This window comes from Lynx rufus, unplaced genomic scaffold, assembly GCF_022079265.1.
Source record: "Lynx rufus isolate CCGP_SWC_20201006 ecotype Redwood Valley unplaced genomic scaffold, mLynRuf1.p SCAF_27, whole genome shotgun sequence".
Classification (NCBI taxonomy): Eukaryota; Metazoa; Chordata; class Mammalia; order Carnivora; family Felidae; genus Lynx; species Lynx rufus.
This window is the reverse complement of record NW_025814842.1, coordinates 9,429,568-9,447,854: the sequence shown is the minus strand read 5'-3', so window position 1 is coordinate 9,447,854 and position 18,287 is coordinate 9,429,568. Positions and strand designations below refer to the sequence as shown.

The following is an 18,287-nucleotide window of genomic DNA, read 5'->3' as shown; positions in this document are numbered from 1 at the left end:
AATATTATGAGCAATTATATGCCAATAAAATGGGTAATCTGGAAGAAATGGACAAATTCCTAGAAGCATATACACTACCAAAACTGAAACAGGAAGAAATAGAAAATTTGAACAGACCCATAACCTGTAAGGAAATCAAATTAGTAATCAAAAATCTGCCAAAAAACAAGAGTCCAGGGCCAGATGGCTTTCCAGGGGAATTCTATCAAACATTTAAGGAAGAGTTAACACCTATTCTCTTGAAGCTGTTCCAAAAAATAGAAATCGAAGGAAAACTTCCAAACTCTTTCTATGAAACAAGCATTACCTTGATTCCAAAACCAGAAAAGACCGCACTAAAAAAAAGAGAACTATAGACCAATTTCCCTGATGAACATGGATGCAAAAATCCTCAACAAGATATTAGCCAACCAGATCCAACAATACATGAAAAAAATTATCCACCACGACCAAGTGGGATTTAGGGCTGGGATGAAGGGCTGGTTCAATATCTGCAAAACCATCAATGTGATTCATCACATCAATAAAAGAAAAGACAAGAACCACATGATCCTCTCAATAGATGCAGAGAAAACATTTGACAAATACAGCATCTTTTCTTGATAAAAACCCTCAAGAAAGTAGGGATAGAAGGATCATACCTCGAGATCATAAAAGCCATATCTTTTGGGGAAAGACCCACCACTAATATTATCCTCAATGGGGAAAAACTGAGAGCTTCCCCCCTAAGGTCAGGAACAAGACAGGGATGTCCACTCTTGCCACTGTTAGTTAACATAGTATTGGAAGTCTTAGCCTTCCCAATCAGACAACACAAAGAAATAAAAGGCATCCAAATTGGCCGGGAGGAGGTCAAACTTTCACTCTTCACAGATGACATGATATTCTATATGGAAAACCAAAAAATTCCACCAAAAAAACTTTTAGAACTGATCCATGAATTCAGTAAAGTCACAGGATATAAAATCAGTGCAGAGAAATTGGTTGCATTCCTATACACCAATAATGAAGCAACAGAAAGAGAAATCAAGGAATCAATTCCATTTACAATTGCACCAAAACCCATAAAATACCTAGGAATAAACCTTACCAGAGAGGTGAAAAATCTATACACTATAGAAAGCTTATGAAGGAAATTGAAAAAGACACACAAAAAAAGGAAAAATATCCCATGCTCCTGGATGGGAAGAACAGATATTGTTAAAATGTCAATATTACCCAAAGCAGTATACATATTCAATGCAATACCTATCAAAATAACACCAGCATTCTTCACAGAGTTAGAACAAACAATCCCAAAATTTGTATGGAACCAACAAAGACTTCAAACAGCCAAAGCAATCTTGAAAAAGAAAACCAAAGCTGGAGGCATCACAATCCCAGACTTCAAGCTGTATTACGAAGCTGTAATCAAGACAGTACGGTACTGGCACAAAAACAGACACTCAGATCAGTGGAACAGAATAGAGAACCCAGAAATGGACCCACAAACGTATGGCCAACTAGTCCTTGACAAAGCAGGAAAGAATATCCAATGGAAGAAAGACAGCCTCTTCAGCAAGTGGTGCTGGGAAAACTGGACAGCGACATGCATAAGAATGAACCTGGACCACTTTCTTACACCACACACAAAAACTCAAAATGGATGAAAGATGTCAATGTAAGACAGGAAGCCATCAAACTCCTTGAGGAGAATGCAGGCAAAAACCTGTTTGACCTTGGCCACAGCAACTTCTTACTCAACACGTCCCCAGAGGCAAGGGAAACAAAAGCAAAAATGAACTATTGGGACCTCATCAAAATAAAAAGCTTCTGCACAGCAAAGGAAACCATTAGCAAAACTAAAAGGCAACCGACAGAATGGGAGAAGATATTTGCAAATGACATATCACATAAAGGGTTAGTATCCAAAATCTATAGAGAACTTATCAAACTCAACATCCAAAAACCAAATAATCCAGTGAAGAAATGGGCAAAAGACATGAGTAGACACTCTCCAAAGAAGACATCCAGATGGCCAATCGACACATGAAAAAATGCTCCACATCACTCATCATCAGGGAACTACAAATCAAAACCACAATGAGATACCACCTGACACCTGTCAGAATGGCTAACATGAACAACTCAGGCAACAACAGATGTTGGCGAGGATGCGGAGAAAGAGGATCTCGTTTGCACTGCCGGTGGGAATGCAAACTGGTGCAGCCACTCTGGAAAACAGTATGAAATTTCCTCAAAAATTAAAAATAGAACTACCCTATGACCCAGCAATTGCACTACTAGGTATTTATCCAAGGGATACAGATACGCTGTTTTGAAGGGGCACATGCACCTCCATGTCTATAGCAGCACTATCAACAATAGCCAAAGTATGGGAAGAACCCAAATGTCCATTGATGGATGAATGGATAAAGAAGATGTGGTCTATATACACAATGGAGTATTACTCGGCAATCAAAAAGAATGAAATCTTGCCATTTGCAACTACATGGATGGAACTGGAGGGTGTTATGCTAAGTGACATTAGTCAGAGAAAGACAAAAATCACGACTTCACTCATATGAGGACTTTAAGAGACAAAACAGAGGAACATAAGGGAAGGGAAATAAAAATAATATAAAAACAGGGAGGGGGACAAAACAGAAGAGACTCATTAATATGGAGAACAAACAGAGGGTTACTGGAGGGGTTGTGGGAGGGGGGATGGGCTAAATGGGTAAGGGGCACTAAGGAATCTACTCCTGAAATCATTGTTACACTAGATGCTAGCTAACATGGATGTAAATTAAAAAAAATAAATTTGATTCTGGGAAGATGGCGGCGTAGGAGGACGCTGGGCTCACCGCGCGTCCTGCTGATCACTTAGATTCCACCTACACCTGCCTAAATAACCCAGAAAACCGCCAGAGGATTAGCAGAACAGAGTCACCGGACCCAAGTGCAGACGAGAGGCCCACGGAAGAGGGTAGGAAGGGCGGCGAGGCGGTGCGCGCTCCACGGACTGGCGGGAGGGAGCCGGGGCGGAGGGGCGGCTCGCCGGCCAAGCAGAGCCCCCGAGTCCGGCTTGCAAAAGCGGAGGGGCCTGACGGACTGTGTTCCGACAGCAAGCGCGACTTAGCGTCTGGGAGGTCATAAGTTAACAGCTCTGCTCGGAAAGCGGCAAGGCTGGAGGACAAAGGGAGGGTGAGCTGCGGAGCCCCCGGACGACAGACCTCAGTTTGGCGGGGAACAAAGGCGCTCGCCAGCGCCATCTCCCCCGCCCATCCCCCAGCCAAAATCCCAAAGGGAACCGGCTCCGGCCAGGGAAATTGCTCGCTCCGCGCGAACACCCAACTCTGTGCTTCTGCGGAGCCAAACCTCCGGCAGCGATCTGACTCCCTCCGGCTGCCACAGGGCCCCTCCTGAAGTGGATCACCTAAGGAGAAGCGAGCTAAGCCTGCCCCCCCTGCCGCCGTGCACCTTGCCTTCCCACCCCAGCTAATACGCCAGATCCCCAGCATCACAAGCCTGGCAGTGTGCAAGTAGCCCAGACGGGCCACGCCACCCCACAGTGAATCCCACCCCTAGGAGAGGGGAAGAGAAGGCACACACCAGTCTGACTGTGGCCCCAGCGGTGGGCTGGGGGCAGACATCAGGTCGGACTGCGGCCCCGCCCACCAACTCCAGTTATACACCACAGCACAGGGGAAGTGCCCTGCAGGCCCTCACCACACCAGGGACTATCCAAAATGACCAAGCGGAAGAATTCCCCTCAGAAGAATCTCCAGGAAATAACAACAGCTAATGAGCTGATCAAAAAGGATTTAAATAATATAACAGAAAGTGAATTTAGAATAATAGTCATAAAATTAATCGCTGGGCTGGAAAACAGCATACAGGACAGCAGAGAATCTCTTGCTACAGAGATCAAGGGACTAAGGAACAGTCACGAGGAGCTGAAAAACGCTTTAAAGGAAATGGAAAACAAAATGCAAACCACCACGGCTCGGATGGAAGAGGCAGAGGAGAGAATAGGTGAACTAGAAGATAAAGTTATGGAAAAAGAGGAAGCTGAGAAAAAGAGAGATAAAAAAATCCAGGAGTATGAGGGGAAAATTAGAGAACTAAGTGATACACTAAAAAGAAATAATATACGCATAATTGGTATCCCAGAGGAGGAAGAGAGAGGGAAAGGTGCTGAAGGGGTACTTGAAGAAATCATAGCTGAGAACTTCCCTGAACTGGGGAAGGAAAAAGGCATTGAAATCCAAGAGGCACAGAGAACTCCCTTCAGACGTAACTTGAATCGATCTTCTGCATGACATATCATAGTGAAACTGGCAAAATACAAGGATAAAGAGAAAATTCTGAAAGCAGCAAGGGGTAAACGTGCCCTCACATATAAAGGGAGACCTATAAGACTCGTGACTGATCTCTCTTTTGAAACTTGGCAGGCCAGAAAGAATTGGCACGAGATTTTCAGGGTGCTAGACAGCAAAAATATGCAGCCGAGAATCCTTTATCCAGCAAGTCTGTCATTTAGAATAGAAGGAGAGATAAAGGTCTTCCCAAACAAACAAAAACTGAAGGAATTTGTCACCACTAAACCAGCCCTACAAGAGATCCTAAGGGGGACCCTGTGAGACAAAGTACCAGAGACATCACTACAAGCATAAAACATACAGACATCACAATGACTCTAAACCCGTATCTTTCTATAATAACACTGAATGTAAATGGATTAAATGCGCCAACCAAAAGACATAGGGTATCAGAATGGATAAAAAAACAAGACCCATCTATTTGCTGTCTACAAGAGACTCATTTTAGACCTGAGGACACCTTTAGATTCAGAGTGAGGGGATGGAGAACTATTTATCATGCTACTGGAAGCCAGAAGAAAGCTGGAGTAGCCATACTTATATCAGACAAACTAGACTTTAAATTAAAGGCTGTAACAAGAGATGAAGAAGGACATTATATAATAGTTACAGGGTCTATCCATCAGGAAGAGCTAACAATTATAAATGTCTATGCGCCGAATACCGGAGCCCCCAAATATATAAAACAATTACTCATAAACAGAAGCAACCTTATTGATAAGAATGTGGTAATTGCTGGGGACTTTAACACCCCACTTACAGAAATGGATAGATCATCTAGACACACGGTCAATAAAGAAACAAGGGCCCTGAATGAGACACTGGATCAGATGGACTTGACAGATATATTTAGAACTCTGCATCCCAAAGCAACAGAATATACTTTCTTCTCGAGTGCACATGGAACATTCTCCAAGATAGATCATATACTGGGTCACAAAACAGCCCTTCATAAGTTTACAAGAATTGAAATTATACCATGCATACTTTCAGACCACAATGCTATGAAGCTTGAAATCAACCACAGGAAAAAGTCTGGAAAACCTCCAAAAGCATGGAGGTTAAAGAACACCCTACTAACGAATGAGTGGGTCAACCAGGCAATTAGAGAAGAAATCAAAAAATATATGGAAACAAACGAAAATGAAAATACAACAATCCAAACGCTTTGGGATGCAGCGAAGGCAGTCCTGAGAGGAAAATACATTGCAATCCAGGCCTATCTCAAGAAACAAGAAAAATCCCAAATACAAAATCTAACAGCACACCTAAAGGAAATAGAAGCAGAACAGCAAAGGCAGCCTAAACCCAGCAGAAGAAGAGAAATAATAAAGATCAGAGCAGAAATAAACAATATAGAATCTAAAAAAACTGTAGAGCAGATCAACGAAACCAAGAGTTGGTTTTTTGAAAAAATAAACAAAATTGACAAACCTCTAGCCAGGCTTCTCAAAAAGAAAAGGGAGATGACCCAAATAGATAAAATCATGAATGAAAATGGAATTATTACAACCAATCCCTCAGAGATACAAACAATTATCAGGGAATACTATGAAAAATTATATGCCAACAAATTGGACAACCTGGAAGAAATGGACAAATTCCTGAACACCCACACTCTTCCAAAACTCAATCAGGAGGAAATAGAAAGCTTGAACAGACCCATAACCAGCGAAGAAATTGAATCGGTTATCAAAAATCTCCCAACAAATAAGAGTCCAGGACCAGATGGCTTCCCAGGGGAGTTCTACCAGACGTTTAAAGCAGAGATAATACCTATCCTTCTCAAGCTATTCCAAGAAATAGAAAGGGAAGGAAAACTTCCAGACTCATTCTATGAAGCCAGTATTACTTTGATTCCTAAACCAGACAGAGACCCAGTAAAAAAAGAGAACTACAGGCCAATATCCCTGATGAATATGGATGCCAAAATTCTCAATAAGATACTAGCAAATCGAATTCAACAGCATATAAAAAGAATTATTCACCATGATCAAGTGGGATTCATTCCTGGGATGCAGGGCTGGTTCAACATTCGCAAATCAATCAACGTGATACATCACATTAACAAAAAAAAAGAGAAGAACCATATGATCCTGTCAATCGATGCAGAAAAGGCCTTTGACAAAATCCAGCACCCTTTCTTAATAAAAACCCTTGAGAAAGTCGGGATAGAAGGAACATACTTAAAGATCATAAAAGCCATTTATGAAAAGCCCACAGCTAACATCATCCTCAACGGGGAAAAACTGAGAGCTTTTTCCCTGAGATCAGGAACACGACAGGGATGCCCACTCTCACCGTTGTTGTTTAACATAGTGCTGGAAGTTCTAGCATCAGCAATCAGACAACAAAAGGAAATCAAAGGCATCAAAATTGGCAAAGATGAAGTCAAGCTTTTGCTTTTTGCAGATGACATGATATTATACATGGAAAATCCGATAGACTCCACCAAAAGTCTGCTAGAACTGATACATGAATTCAGCAAAGTTGCAGGATACAAAATCAATGTACAGAAATCAGTTGCATTCTTATACACTAACAATGAAGCAACAGAAAGACAAATAAAGAAACTGATCCCATTCACAATTGCACCAAGAAGCATAAAATACCTAGGAATAAATCTAACCAAAGATGTAAAGGATCTGTATGCTGAAAACTATAGAAAGCTTATGAAGGTAATTGAAGAAGATTTAAAGAAATGGAAAGACATTCCCTGCTCATGGATTGGAAAAATAAATATTGTCAAAATGTCAATACTACCCAAAGCTATCTACACATTCAATGCAATCCCAATCAAAATTGCACCAGCATTCTTCTCGAAACTAGAACAAGCAATCCTAAAATTCATATGGAACCACAAAAGGCCCCGAATAGCCAAAGGAATTTTGAAGAAGAAGACCAAAGCAGGAGGCATCACAATCCCAGACTTCAGCCTCTACTACAAAGCTGTCATCATCAAGACAGCATGGTATTGGCACAAAAACAGACACACAGACCAATGGAATAGAATAGAAACCCCAGAACTAGACCCACAAACATATGGCCAACTCATCTTTGACAAAGCAGGAAAGAACATCCAATGGAAAAAAGACAGCCTCTTTAACAAATGGTGCTGGGAGAACTGGACAGCAACATGCAGAAGGTTGAAACTAGACCACTTTCTCACACCATTTACAAAAATAAACTCAAAATGGATAAAGGACCTAAATGTGAGACAGGAAACCATCAGAACCTTAGAGGAGAAAGCAGGAAAAGACCTCTCTGACCTCAGCCGTAGCAATCTCTTACTCGACACATCCCCAAAGGCAAGGGAATTAAAAGCAAAAGTGAATTACTGGGACCTTATGAAGATAAAAAGCTTCTGCACAGCAAAGGAAACAACCAACAAAACTAAAAGGCAACCAACGGAATGGGAAAAGATATTTGCAAATGACATATCGGACAAAGGGCTAGTATCTAAAATCTATAAAGAGCTCACCAAACTCCACACCCGAAAAACAAATAACCCAGTGAAGAAATGGGCAGAAAACATGAATAGACACTTCTCTAAAGAAGACATCCAGATGGCCAACAGGCACATGAAAAGATGTTCAGCGTCGCTCCTTATCAGGGAAATACAAATCAAAACCACACTCAGGTATCACCTCACGCCAGTCAGAGTGGCCAAAATGAACAAATCAGGAGACTATAGATGCTGGAGAGGATGTGGAGAAACGGGAACCCTCTTGCACTGTTGGTGGGAATGCAAATTGGTGCAGCCGCTCTGGAAAGCAGTGTGGAGGTTCCTCAGAAAATTAAAAATAGACCTACCCTATGACCCAGCAATAGCACTGCTAGGAATTTACCCAAGGGATACAGGAGTACTGATGCATAGGGGCACTTGTACCCCAATGTTCATAGCAGCACTCTCAACAATAGCCAAATGATGGAAAGAGCCTAAATGTCCATCAACTGATGAATGGATAAAGAAATTGTGGTTTATATACACAATGGAATACTACGTGGCAATGAGAAAAAATGAAATATGGCCTTTTGTAGCAACGTGGATGGAACTGGAGAGTGTGATGCTAAGTGAAATAAGCCATACAGAGAAAGACAGATACCATATGGTTTCACTCTTATGTGGATCCTGAGAAACTTAACAGGAACCCATGGGGGAGGGGAAGGAGAAAAAAAAAAAAAAAGGACGTTAGAGTGGGAGAGAGCCAAAGCATAAGAGACTGTTAAAAACTGAGAACAAACTGAGGGTTGATGGGGGGTGGGAGGGAGGGGCGGGTGGGTGATGGGTATTGAGGAGGGCACCTTTTGGGATGAGCACTGGGTGTTGTATGGAAACCAATTTGTCAATAAACTTCATATAAAAAAAATAAAATAAATTTAAAAAATATATATCTGGCTATGACTCTCCCAAATAACATTTCCAATTTTATCCCACCCTTCTGATGTGGAATCACTAGGAACAAAGACTTCCCATGAGCCTCCTTGAAAAAGACTATGCCAGGTCCTCCTCACTGCTTAGATGGTAGCCAGACCCCAGGGACCTGAAGCTTGGGGACAGATCTTTCAGCTAAAGAAGCCCTCCACCTGGCAGCTGGTCTTTTTTTCCCCTTAAGTTTATTAATTTACTTGGAGAGGAGAGAGAGGGAGCAGGGTAAGGGTAGGGGCAAAGAGAGAGGGGAAAGAGAGAATCCCAAGCAGACTCCTCAGTGCAGACCCCTTTGCAGGGCTCGAACTCACAAACTGAGAGATTATGACCTGAACTGAAATCAAGAGTCGAACGCTTAACCGACTGAGCCATCCAAGTGCCCCCTGACAGCTGGTCTTATATGAACACTGGAGACCCTCCGCATCAAAGGACTAGAAGGAGAAGCAGCTGATATGGATGTAGACTGCTTCCACCCAAGATCATTTGAACCTGAAACTCTTTCTTCTTCCCATTCATTCCTTAACTCTGGTATTAGCCTGGAAAGATAACACCATCATCGGTATCTCCCAAGTCATTGCTGAAGGGGATAATCTCTGGAACTTAGAACAGTTTTTCATTTTGGGCTAGGAGAAAACCTGGCCTAACTGACCCCTGGTCTTTTGATCTCTTTAGCTGGTTACCTTCAGGTTTCAGCTCCCGATCTAGGACCATTGGGTTTATTATGCTGCCCCTCGTTTGTTTTGTACAGTCATTTTTTAGCCTTGTACCTGTGGCCCATCAAACCCTTTGTAGAAATGATGGACCCCATGGGTGATGCTGGCTCAAAGTTTCAAGATGACCTCTAGTGATTACAACCTTGATAAGATACGGACTTTAAATGGCGAACACCCAAGAGTTATTTCTCTTACCTTTCCTTGTTACTCAAACGTGGTCTTCAATGGCCTCCATTTGCTATGCACTTTTCCCTTTGACATGCAACATGATGATCAGGAAAGGTGCGGGACAAAACCACTAGATACGGAAAGCCTGACTCTGGAACAGTGATGATTTCGAGGAAAGATCTTGATCAAAAGGTGGGGGGGGGCAGGGAATGTGAAAATGAATAAAGAAAATCTCATTCAAAAATGGAGCTGGGACATCTGGCTGTCTTGGTCGGTATAGCATGTGACTCTTCAACTCAGGGTCAGGAGTTCAAACCCCATGTTGGGCGTGGAGCCTACTTATAAAAAAAAAAAAAGAGTGGGGAGGCACAAAGGGAGAGGACTGAGGTACCACCACTCACACAGAGCAGCAGGAAGAAGGGAGATTTCCAATCTGCCCAGCAACTGCACGCTGCCCTCACCTGCAGCCAATGAGAAGCTGCAGCCAATGAGAAGCTGCAGCCAATGAGAAGCTTCAGCCAATAAGAAGCTACAGCCCAGTTCTAGCTCTCCTTTTCCTCCAACGAGCTTTTGTGCCAAACAATCCCTGGAAACTTCCTCCTTTCCTCTGTAGAAGGTTGAGCTCCTCCTTTGTTCTCCAGACTTGCCCATGGTTCCCCCTAGTTTGCAATTTCTCTGCTATTTCAGAATCAACTCAATTGATGCTCCATAAACTTTGTTGCTTAATTTTTTTCATTTTTATTTTGAGAGACAGAGTGCATGCCAGCAGGAGGGGGGGGGGCAGAGGGAGAGAGAGAATCTCTTTTTTTTAATGTTTTATTTTACTTTTGAGAGAGAGAGAGAGTGCGAGCGAGGGAGGGGCAGAGAGGGGGCAGGGGGACAGAAGATCCGAAGTGGGCTCTTCGCTAAAAGCGGAGAGCCTGACGCAGGGCTTGAACGCTCGAACCACAAAATCATTACCTGAACCAAAGTTTGATGTGCAACTGACTGAGCCACCCAGGTGTCCAGAGAGAGAGAGAGAGAGAGAGAGGGAGAGAATCTTAAAATCTTAAGCAGGCTCTACACTGAGCCCCTGACCTAGGTCTCAATCACATGACCCTGGGATCATGACCTGAGCCGAAACCAACAGAGGGGTTGCACAGAACTTAATTTTCCAAACAACATAAACTTACCTCTCTAACGTGAAAACATTTAATTGGCATGTCCAAACACATTAAACTTCCCCTTGTTGCTTTGTTTTGTTTTGTTTTGTTGCACAGAAACATGAGGAAGAATTCCATACCAGTGTCAGTGCAGGGAATGGGGGGGACAAGCCAGGCAATCAGCCAAAAATGCTGACTCAATTTCTTTTCTTTGGAGAAGATTCAGGTTTTACTGAATAAGGATATTTAGGAGTACATCAAATCTTAATGGAGAAATCTTTATTAAAACCTTTCCTCCTCCTCCTCCCCTCTCCCCCTCCTCCTCCCCCTCCTCCTCCCCTCCTCCCCCCCTCGTCCCCTCCTCCTCCTCCTCCTCCTCCTCCTCCTCCTCCAGCCCATGGGGCCTCCTGCTGAAGAAAATCTCCAGGCTCCACCAAGGATAGCAATCTCAAGAGCAGGGTCCAGGTACCCTGGGGCTGAAGGTTCAACAGGTCACATTTGCTGCTGTGCTCTGAGTAAAGAAATGTATCTTTGCACCCATTTTTCCTTTGGCTGTGCACAGACTTTATGGCCTTTTTTGGTAACGAATCTGCAGAAAAGAGAAGCTGACAGTCAATACTGAGAACTTTTGCCTCCTGAAGAGATGGAAAGGGAGGGTCAGCCACTTGACTGACTTTCTCTGGCCTTGCTGCACCTGTTACACAGTTTCTGTTCCGTCTTCTGGTCCTTCTTTCCCCTTGGCCCTGTTTTCTACTGGAGACCATGCTTCCAGGCCCACCTCCCCCAGGAAATCATTTCCAACAGCTCTAGTCCGAAGCATGTAACCTGTACCATGCCTCTTAATTCTTTTGTTTTAATGGAAAAGCTTTATGGAGACATAATTCACACACCATGCAATTTACTCTTTAAAGTGCATAATTTAGGAGCACCTGGGTGGCTCAGTCGGTTAAGTTCCTGACTTCGGCTCAGGTCATGATCTCATGGTTTGTGAGTTTGAGCCCTGCGTCGGGCTCTGTGCTGACAGCTCAGAGCCTGGAGCCTGCTTCAGATTCTGTATCTCCCTTGCTCTCTCTCTCAAAAATAAAATAAAACATTAAAAAAACTAAAAATAAAGCGTATAATTATAATTCACTGCTTTTTAGTAGATCCACGGATGATGCAAACATTACTACCACCCAGTTTAGAATCTTTGCCTCAACCTCCCAAAGGGAACCTCATATGCATCATGCTGCTTAATTCTTCTTCTCCTTTTTTTTTTGTCGTTATTTTTAATTTGTGGAATTATAGCACATGAAATCTTTAAGCAAAAACAGGCGATAAAAGCTTCTCATGCTGTTTGATTCTTAACCACATTATCCTGGGCTGTTTGCCGTGGCCGCTTATACGGGATTCCTGCACTCTCACGATGCTGTGCACTCATGGAGAGTGGGGGGTCGTGGTTGATATCCCTGAATGTCCTCCAGCCTTCTGTCCCCTGAGACCACTCCTGAGGGTGATGAGAACCTAGGTCCGGGCCACTTTAGCCTGGAACAACTTGCAGGGTACAGTAGTATTTACGGGGCTCTCAGGCAGGTCCCAGCACAGGCAGGGAAAAACAGCCCAAAGTGGGGAGGGGTGAATAAGGGAGAGGCAGTTTTGTGAACGTTTGAAAGCATAGCTGGGAATGTCTCTGACATCACTCCCATTGAAAGAAATATAGGCCAGCCTTAGGGACTGGTTGACCGGTGGCAGATTGTGGCAGAAGTGATGGTGTGTGACCTCACAGACAAAGTCATAGAAGGTTATGGAGTTTCTGCCAGGTTCATGGGGGCACTTATGCTGGAGCTTAGAACCACCTTGTTTTTTTTTCTTTTTTTCTTTCTAGTTTTTATTTAGTTTTGAGAGAGACAGAGACACAGAGAGAGAGAGAGAGAGAGAGAGAGAGAGAGCATGAGTGGGAGAGGGGCAGAGAGAGGGAGACACAGAATCTGAAGCAGGCTCCAGGCTCTGAGCTATCAGCACAGAGCTCAATGTGGAGCTCAAACTCACAAACCATGAGATCATGACCTGAGCCAAAGTTGGACACAACTGACTGAGCCACCCAGGTGCCCCCCTCTTTTTTTAAAAATTATTTTTTATTAATTTTATTTATTTATTTTGGAGAGAGTGACAGAGACAGAGGAGTGAGCAGGGAAGGGGCGGGGGGGGGGGGAGAGAGAGAGAGAGAGAGAGAGAGAGAGAGAGAGAGAGAGAGAATCCCAAGCAGGCTCCACACTGTCAGCACAGAACCCGATGCAAGGCTCCAACTCACAAACCGTGAGATCATGACCTGAGCCGAAACCAAGAGTCAGACGCTTAACCAACTGAGCCACCCAGGCGCCCCTGTTCTCTCTTTTATACCCAGCACTTAGCACATTGCCTGGCACATGGTTTGAAAGTTAGGAAACCAAGGCTAAGGGTCACACCTGTTAGTGGCAGAGGCAGGGTGATGACCTAAGTTACCAGGTTCCCATCCTGAGCTCATCCTGGCACTGTGAGGGTGTGCCCAGCACCCATGCAATCACATGGCCAGTAGGAACCCTGAAAGCCCAGACAAGAAATACTCACATCACAGCCCGCTGGGAGCAGCTGTTCCTGGTGAATTTATAGGAATGCACCCACTTCCAAGGAAGGATCTTGTGGCTATATTGGAAGCAGCAGAACTTGGCCACATTGCTGCCACCTAAAAAACAGAGAAAGGAAGGAGCCTGGAGGTGGCCCTTTGCTTCTCCTCCCAGCCTGCATGAGAAGGGAGTGGGACAGCTCCATACGTGTGGCAACTCCGAGATGGACACTCAGGATGAAGATCAGGAGAACAAGAAAGCCAACAGGAAGGCTCTTCATGGTGTCACAAGCGGGGCCCCTCACAGTGTCCTCCCAAGTTCCTCCTGACTCCACTGGAGTCCCTTTTATAGGGTTGAGTCGTCCCTGAAGAGAATTCCAGAGAATTTTGTGGTTGAGGCAAAAACAGCTCTTTTGACGCTATCACGTAAGAACAACCTGTTACCCAAGGAAGAAGACTGGAAAGAAAGGGAAAGTCTTCTGAGGGAAGGGGAGGAGCCAGCACCCCACTGGGAGTTTCTGCCTGCCTCTCCCATCCCCTGCTTTTGTTTGAATCAATGCTTTCCTGTTTGAAAAGCAAAGGCAGAGGGAATGAAATAATAATTCTTGAGAACTGACTTAAATCACCTTAGAACACAATTGATGTTGTTCTGGACTGATTTCTAGCTCTTGACCCTAGCTTTCTTTGCTTCCTAAACACTGCTTATCTCTTGGTGAAGTACAGACAGTCTCAGGACAGGAGCACAGAGCAGCCCAGCCATGATAATGAATGCTAAAGAACAATGCTCGGGCGTGTGCCCGTCCTGTCTTCTCAGTGCCACACATCACCTGACACACAGGGTCAGAGCTGCTTGGGGGCACTTCAAGCTATCTCTTCAGGGTTAGAGAGCTCCAAACCAGACAGAACATCACAATTGCCTGGACCCTGAACACACACACACACACACACACACACACACACACACACACAACTCTATTCCCTGTTCCTGCTTTGTACCTCCTGGATCAGGCTTTTTGGGAGGGGTATCCAGGAATCTATATATTAGCCAGATTTGGCCAAAATGGGGAAAGTGAATTCTAGAATGGGGCAGTGAATTTCCCCAGGAGAGTCTGGGGGGCAGGTAGAGAGGGACTTTCACATCTGTATTTCATAACACTGTGTTCAGTCATATCCACCCCCGTCCTCCAGATGATGCCCCCTGGGGCTTTAACATTTTGAGTTTAAGGTAAAAGAAAAAAATCCACTAGCCATCTAGAACCATAGAATTTTTCAGAGCTGTCTGAGACCCTTTAAAACAACACCCACCCCCAACCACCCACCCAAGTCATCCAGACTGTTTTGACTACAGTTCTGAACTCACTGCTGACCTTGTCACAAGCTAAGACAGCTCAGACTTTGACAAAGTCTTTTTAGGTTCTTTTTAAAATTTGGCTGAAATCTGGGGCGTCTGGGTGGCTCAGTTGGCTGAGCGTCCAACTCTTCATTTTGGCTCAGGCCATGATCCCAGGGTCGTGGGATTGAGCCCCACTACGGGCTCTGCACTGAGCTTGGAGCATGCTTGGGATTCTCTCTCTCTTTCCTTCTGCCCCTCTCCTCTTCACACACACACACACACACACACTCTCTCTCTCTCTCTCTCTCTCTGAAAAAAAAAATTTGGCTGAAATCTATATTTTCATTGCTTCCACCAATTCACCAGATCTGTTTAAAAATGCCTAATTTCTCTTAGCTTCTGTTAGAAGATGAAGAAATTGAGGTTTTGGCCGATTTGAAGACCATTGTTTTAGTTTGGGTTCCCCTCAAACAGGAGAGGAGACGAGGACCCCAGTGCAAGCAATTCGTGATCCCAGAAGACACCAGTCGAGGAGAGGGGACGGGAGGTGGGGGACAGGAGGACACCAACATGGAGGCGGGTGATCACGCAGGTTACTGCCAGGAGCAGCCACGGCGTGGGGGTGGCTCTGAGGGGCTCGGGGCACCGGTGCAGAACAAGCCTGAGTTGGCCCGACTGTGGGGTGAAGAAGTGGGGATACTAACTCTCCACCTCTCTGCTTGTCAGTGACTGAAGGCTGCACCCCATCATCCCTGTCTTGTCCTAGGAGCGGGCCAAGCGTGCTTGGGATCAGGGGAAAGGCTCTGAGGCGGGGGCAGGTGTCCTCAATAAGCAGCCTTTGGCTCACAGAAGTGAACGATAAGGGGATATGCATGGGGCCCCAATAGCACCTGCTACAATCATTATCATGTTTGTCCCCGAAAGTTCTCTTTTTCAGGCTGAGCCCCCCACCCCCACCCCCATGCCTTCAATTTGCCCCGCAAATTGGCCACCTTCCTACTGGCCACCTTCATGCCCCAGTTTCTGCTCCAGCAGCTACAGTGCGCTGGGCACCCAAAGGTTTCGTAAATGGGACACAACGAACACTAACCACAGCGTTCTCCAATAGCATTGGCTATTGTTAATAGTGCTGCGGGGTACATGTGCCCCTATGAATCAGCACTCCCATATCCTCTGGATAAATTCCTAGTAGGGCTATTGCTAGGTCGCAGGGCAGTTCTGTTTTTAATTTTTTGAGGAACCTCCACACTATTTTCCAGAGCGGCTGCACCAGTTTGCTTTCCCACCAACAGTGAAAGAGGGTTCCTCGCCAGCATCTCTTGTTTCCTGAGTTGTTAATTTTAGCCACTCTGACCAGTGTGAGGTAGTAGTAGCTCAGTGTGGTTTTGATTTGTATTTCCCTGATGATGAGCCACGCTGAGCGTCTATTCATGTGTCCGTTGGCCATCTGGACATCTTCTTTGGAAAAGTGTCTATGCATATTTCAATCCCTTGGTGAAGGAGGAGGAAATGATATGGCAGATAAATTACTGAATCCGGGATCCTGCTCTCTTGCCCCCATCCTCTTCCCTGTGGTTGAAGCCCATGACCCCTACCCTCCAGCCTGCTAATCGGCCTTCCCACCCCATGTATGTATGGATATCTCAGAACCCTCAATCCCATATGGCTCCCGAGGTCTGGACTATAATCTGCATTCCCCACTACTCTGGACACTCTCCCAGAATCGGGCCTCTCCTGGCTCACCTCTCTGGGCCCCCCCGCTTCCTTTTAGCTGATTTGCCTCATTATAGACTGAATTGTGTTCACTAATCCCCAGGGTGACTGTATTTGGAGATAAGAGCTTTATAGAGGTAATTAAGGTTGGTGGCTCAGTCGGCTGAGTGTCCGACTTCGGCTCAGGTCATGATCTCATGGTTTGTGGGTTCAAGCCCGCGTTGGGCTCTGTGCTGATGGCTCAGAACCTGGAACTTGCTTAGGATCCTGTGTCTCCGCCTCTCTCTGCCCCTTTCCCACTTGCAGTTTCTTCTCTCTCAAGAATAAAGAAACATTAAAAAAAAAAAAAAAGAGGTAATTAAGGTCAAGGGTGGGGGCCCTGATCTGATAGGACTGGAATCCTTATAAGAGGTGGAAGAGACATCAAGAATGTGTGCACACAGAGCAAAGGCCGTTTGAAGGCACAGTGAAGAGGTGGCCACCGGCACACCCAGGAGAGAGGCCCCAGGAGAAACCAAGTCTGCTGACACCTTGACCTTTGACTTGCAGCCTTCAGGACTCTGTGCTCCAGAAATAAATATCTGTCATTTATGGCAGCCCGAGCTGACTGGGTTCTCCCAGAAGCAGGTCCTTAGGCAAGGATTTGAGCATAAACAAAATATTTTGGAGGATATTTTGCAACGGAATATCCTTCTGCTGGGGGCAGAACACCCCGTTCTGTGTCTGCAAAGACTCCACCCTCCCAGCCTACAACCCATGTCATCTGTTGGGGGAAGCCTTTCCTTCATCATTCCCAGCTAGATCCCGTGGCCATCCTCCAGCTCCACATTATACAGAGCTGAATTGCAGATGGCACTCTCCACACACATCAGCTTACCCGTCCGCCTTCCTTCTTGGACGGTGAGCTCTTCCCGTTCATTTCTTCTCTGACTCATTCATGCAACAAATGATTTTGTTGTTGTTGTTCTCCACACTGTGGGAGATGCTGAGATCCAGAGATAAACAAGACAGATGTGGTCTCTGCTGCGGACGTTCTCGGGAGGGAATAGACATCGAGCAGAAAACAATTACCCAATACCTTATCAATTACCCCTGGGCATGTACTTTGATGCAGAAGCTTAGGGAGCTTCGGAAATGTACATCGAGGGAATCTGAAGGAGGCTACGGTGCCAGAAGAGTCTTCCATTAAAGAAAGTGATCTTTGCATTTAGCCTTGAAGGACAACGTACTGGTTATTCCCCCTTTGTACCCTCACCCCGCCCCTGCAATTTATCATCAAGGAACCGGGAAGAAGGCTTCTTGTTGGTTTTCAGAAGCCTTCAGCACAGAGTCTGGAATCCATTTATGTCACACACGTGTGCTGGGTTCTCACCAGGCACCCAGGCACTGCCGCAGGCCCTGGAAGTACACGGCGGACAAGACCAGAGTTGAGTGAATGGAAATGGATCCTCTGTCTACTGTCCCCAGTGAGATCTGGACATCGGGGAGAGAACAGAAGGGGGCCCAGTGTGTTAGGAGGGTTTCCCCAGAGCTGGGCGGCCCCCGCAAGAGGTAGGCTCCTTCTGATAGAAGCAGGGTGGAGTCAAGCCAAGAAAAACATATTCCCTGGAGTCAGAAAAGACACACCTTTTTCCCATTTGCATGTTCCCAGTGACTCCACTTAATCCCCAAAGCAGTCCTGTGAAGGAGGTTTTAGTGGGCCAACCATCTCCCGCCAAGGAAACTGAGGTTCCAAGAGGGGAGAGAATTTGTTCAAGGTCACACAGCTCTCAGGCAGCAGAGCCAAGGTTCAAAGCCAGGTGTGTCTCAAGTGTGTGCCCTCTCCTGCCTCTTGAGCGTCCCCT

The 18,287-nt window shown here is 45.3% G+C and overlaps 1 protein-coding gene across 1 annotated transcript; it reads right to left on the bottom strand.

Moving 5' to 3' along the window:
- Positions 1-11,308: 11,308 nt before the first annotated feature.
- Positions 11,309-13,678, bottom strand: CCL26 (C-C motif chemokine ligand 26). The gene is made up of 3 exons (XM_047089206.1): positions 13,606-13,678; positions 13,403-13,517; positions 11,309-11,405 (listed from the first exon to the last, which is right to left on the bottom strand). Exons 1-3 carry the CDS (start codon positions 13,676-13,678, stop codon positions 11,309-11,311), a joined length of 285 nt encoding a protein of 94 aa, XP_046945162.1.
- Between the last annotated feature and the right edge of the window lie 4,609 nt (positions 13,679-18,287).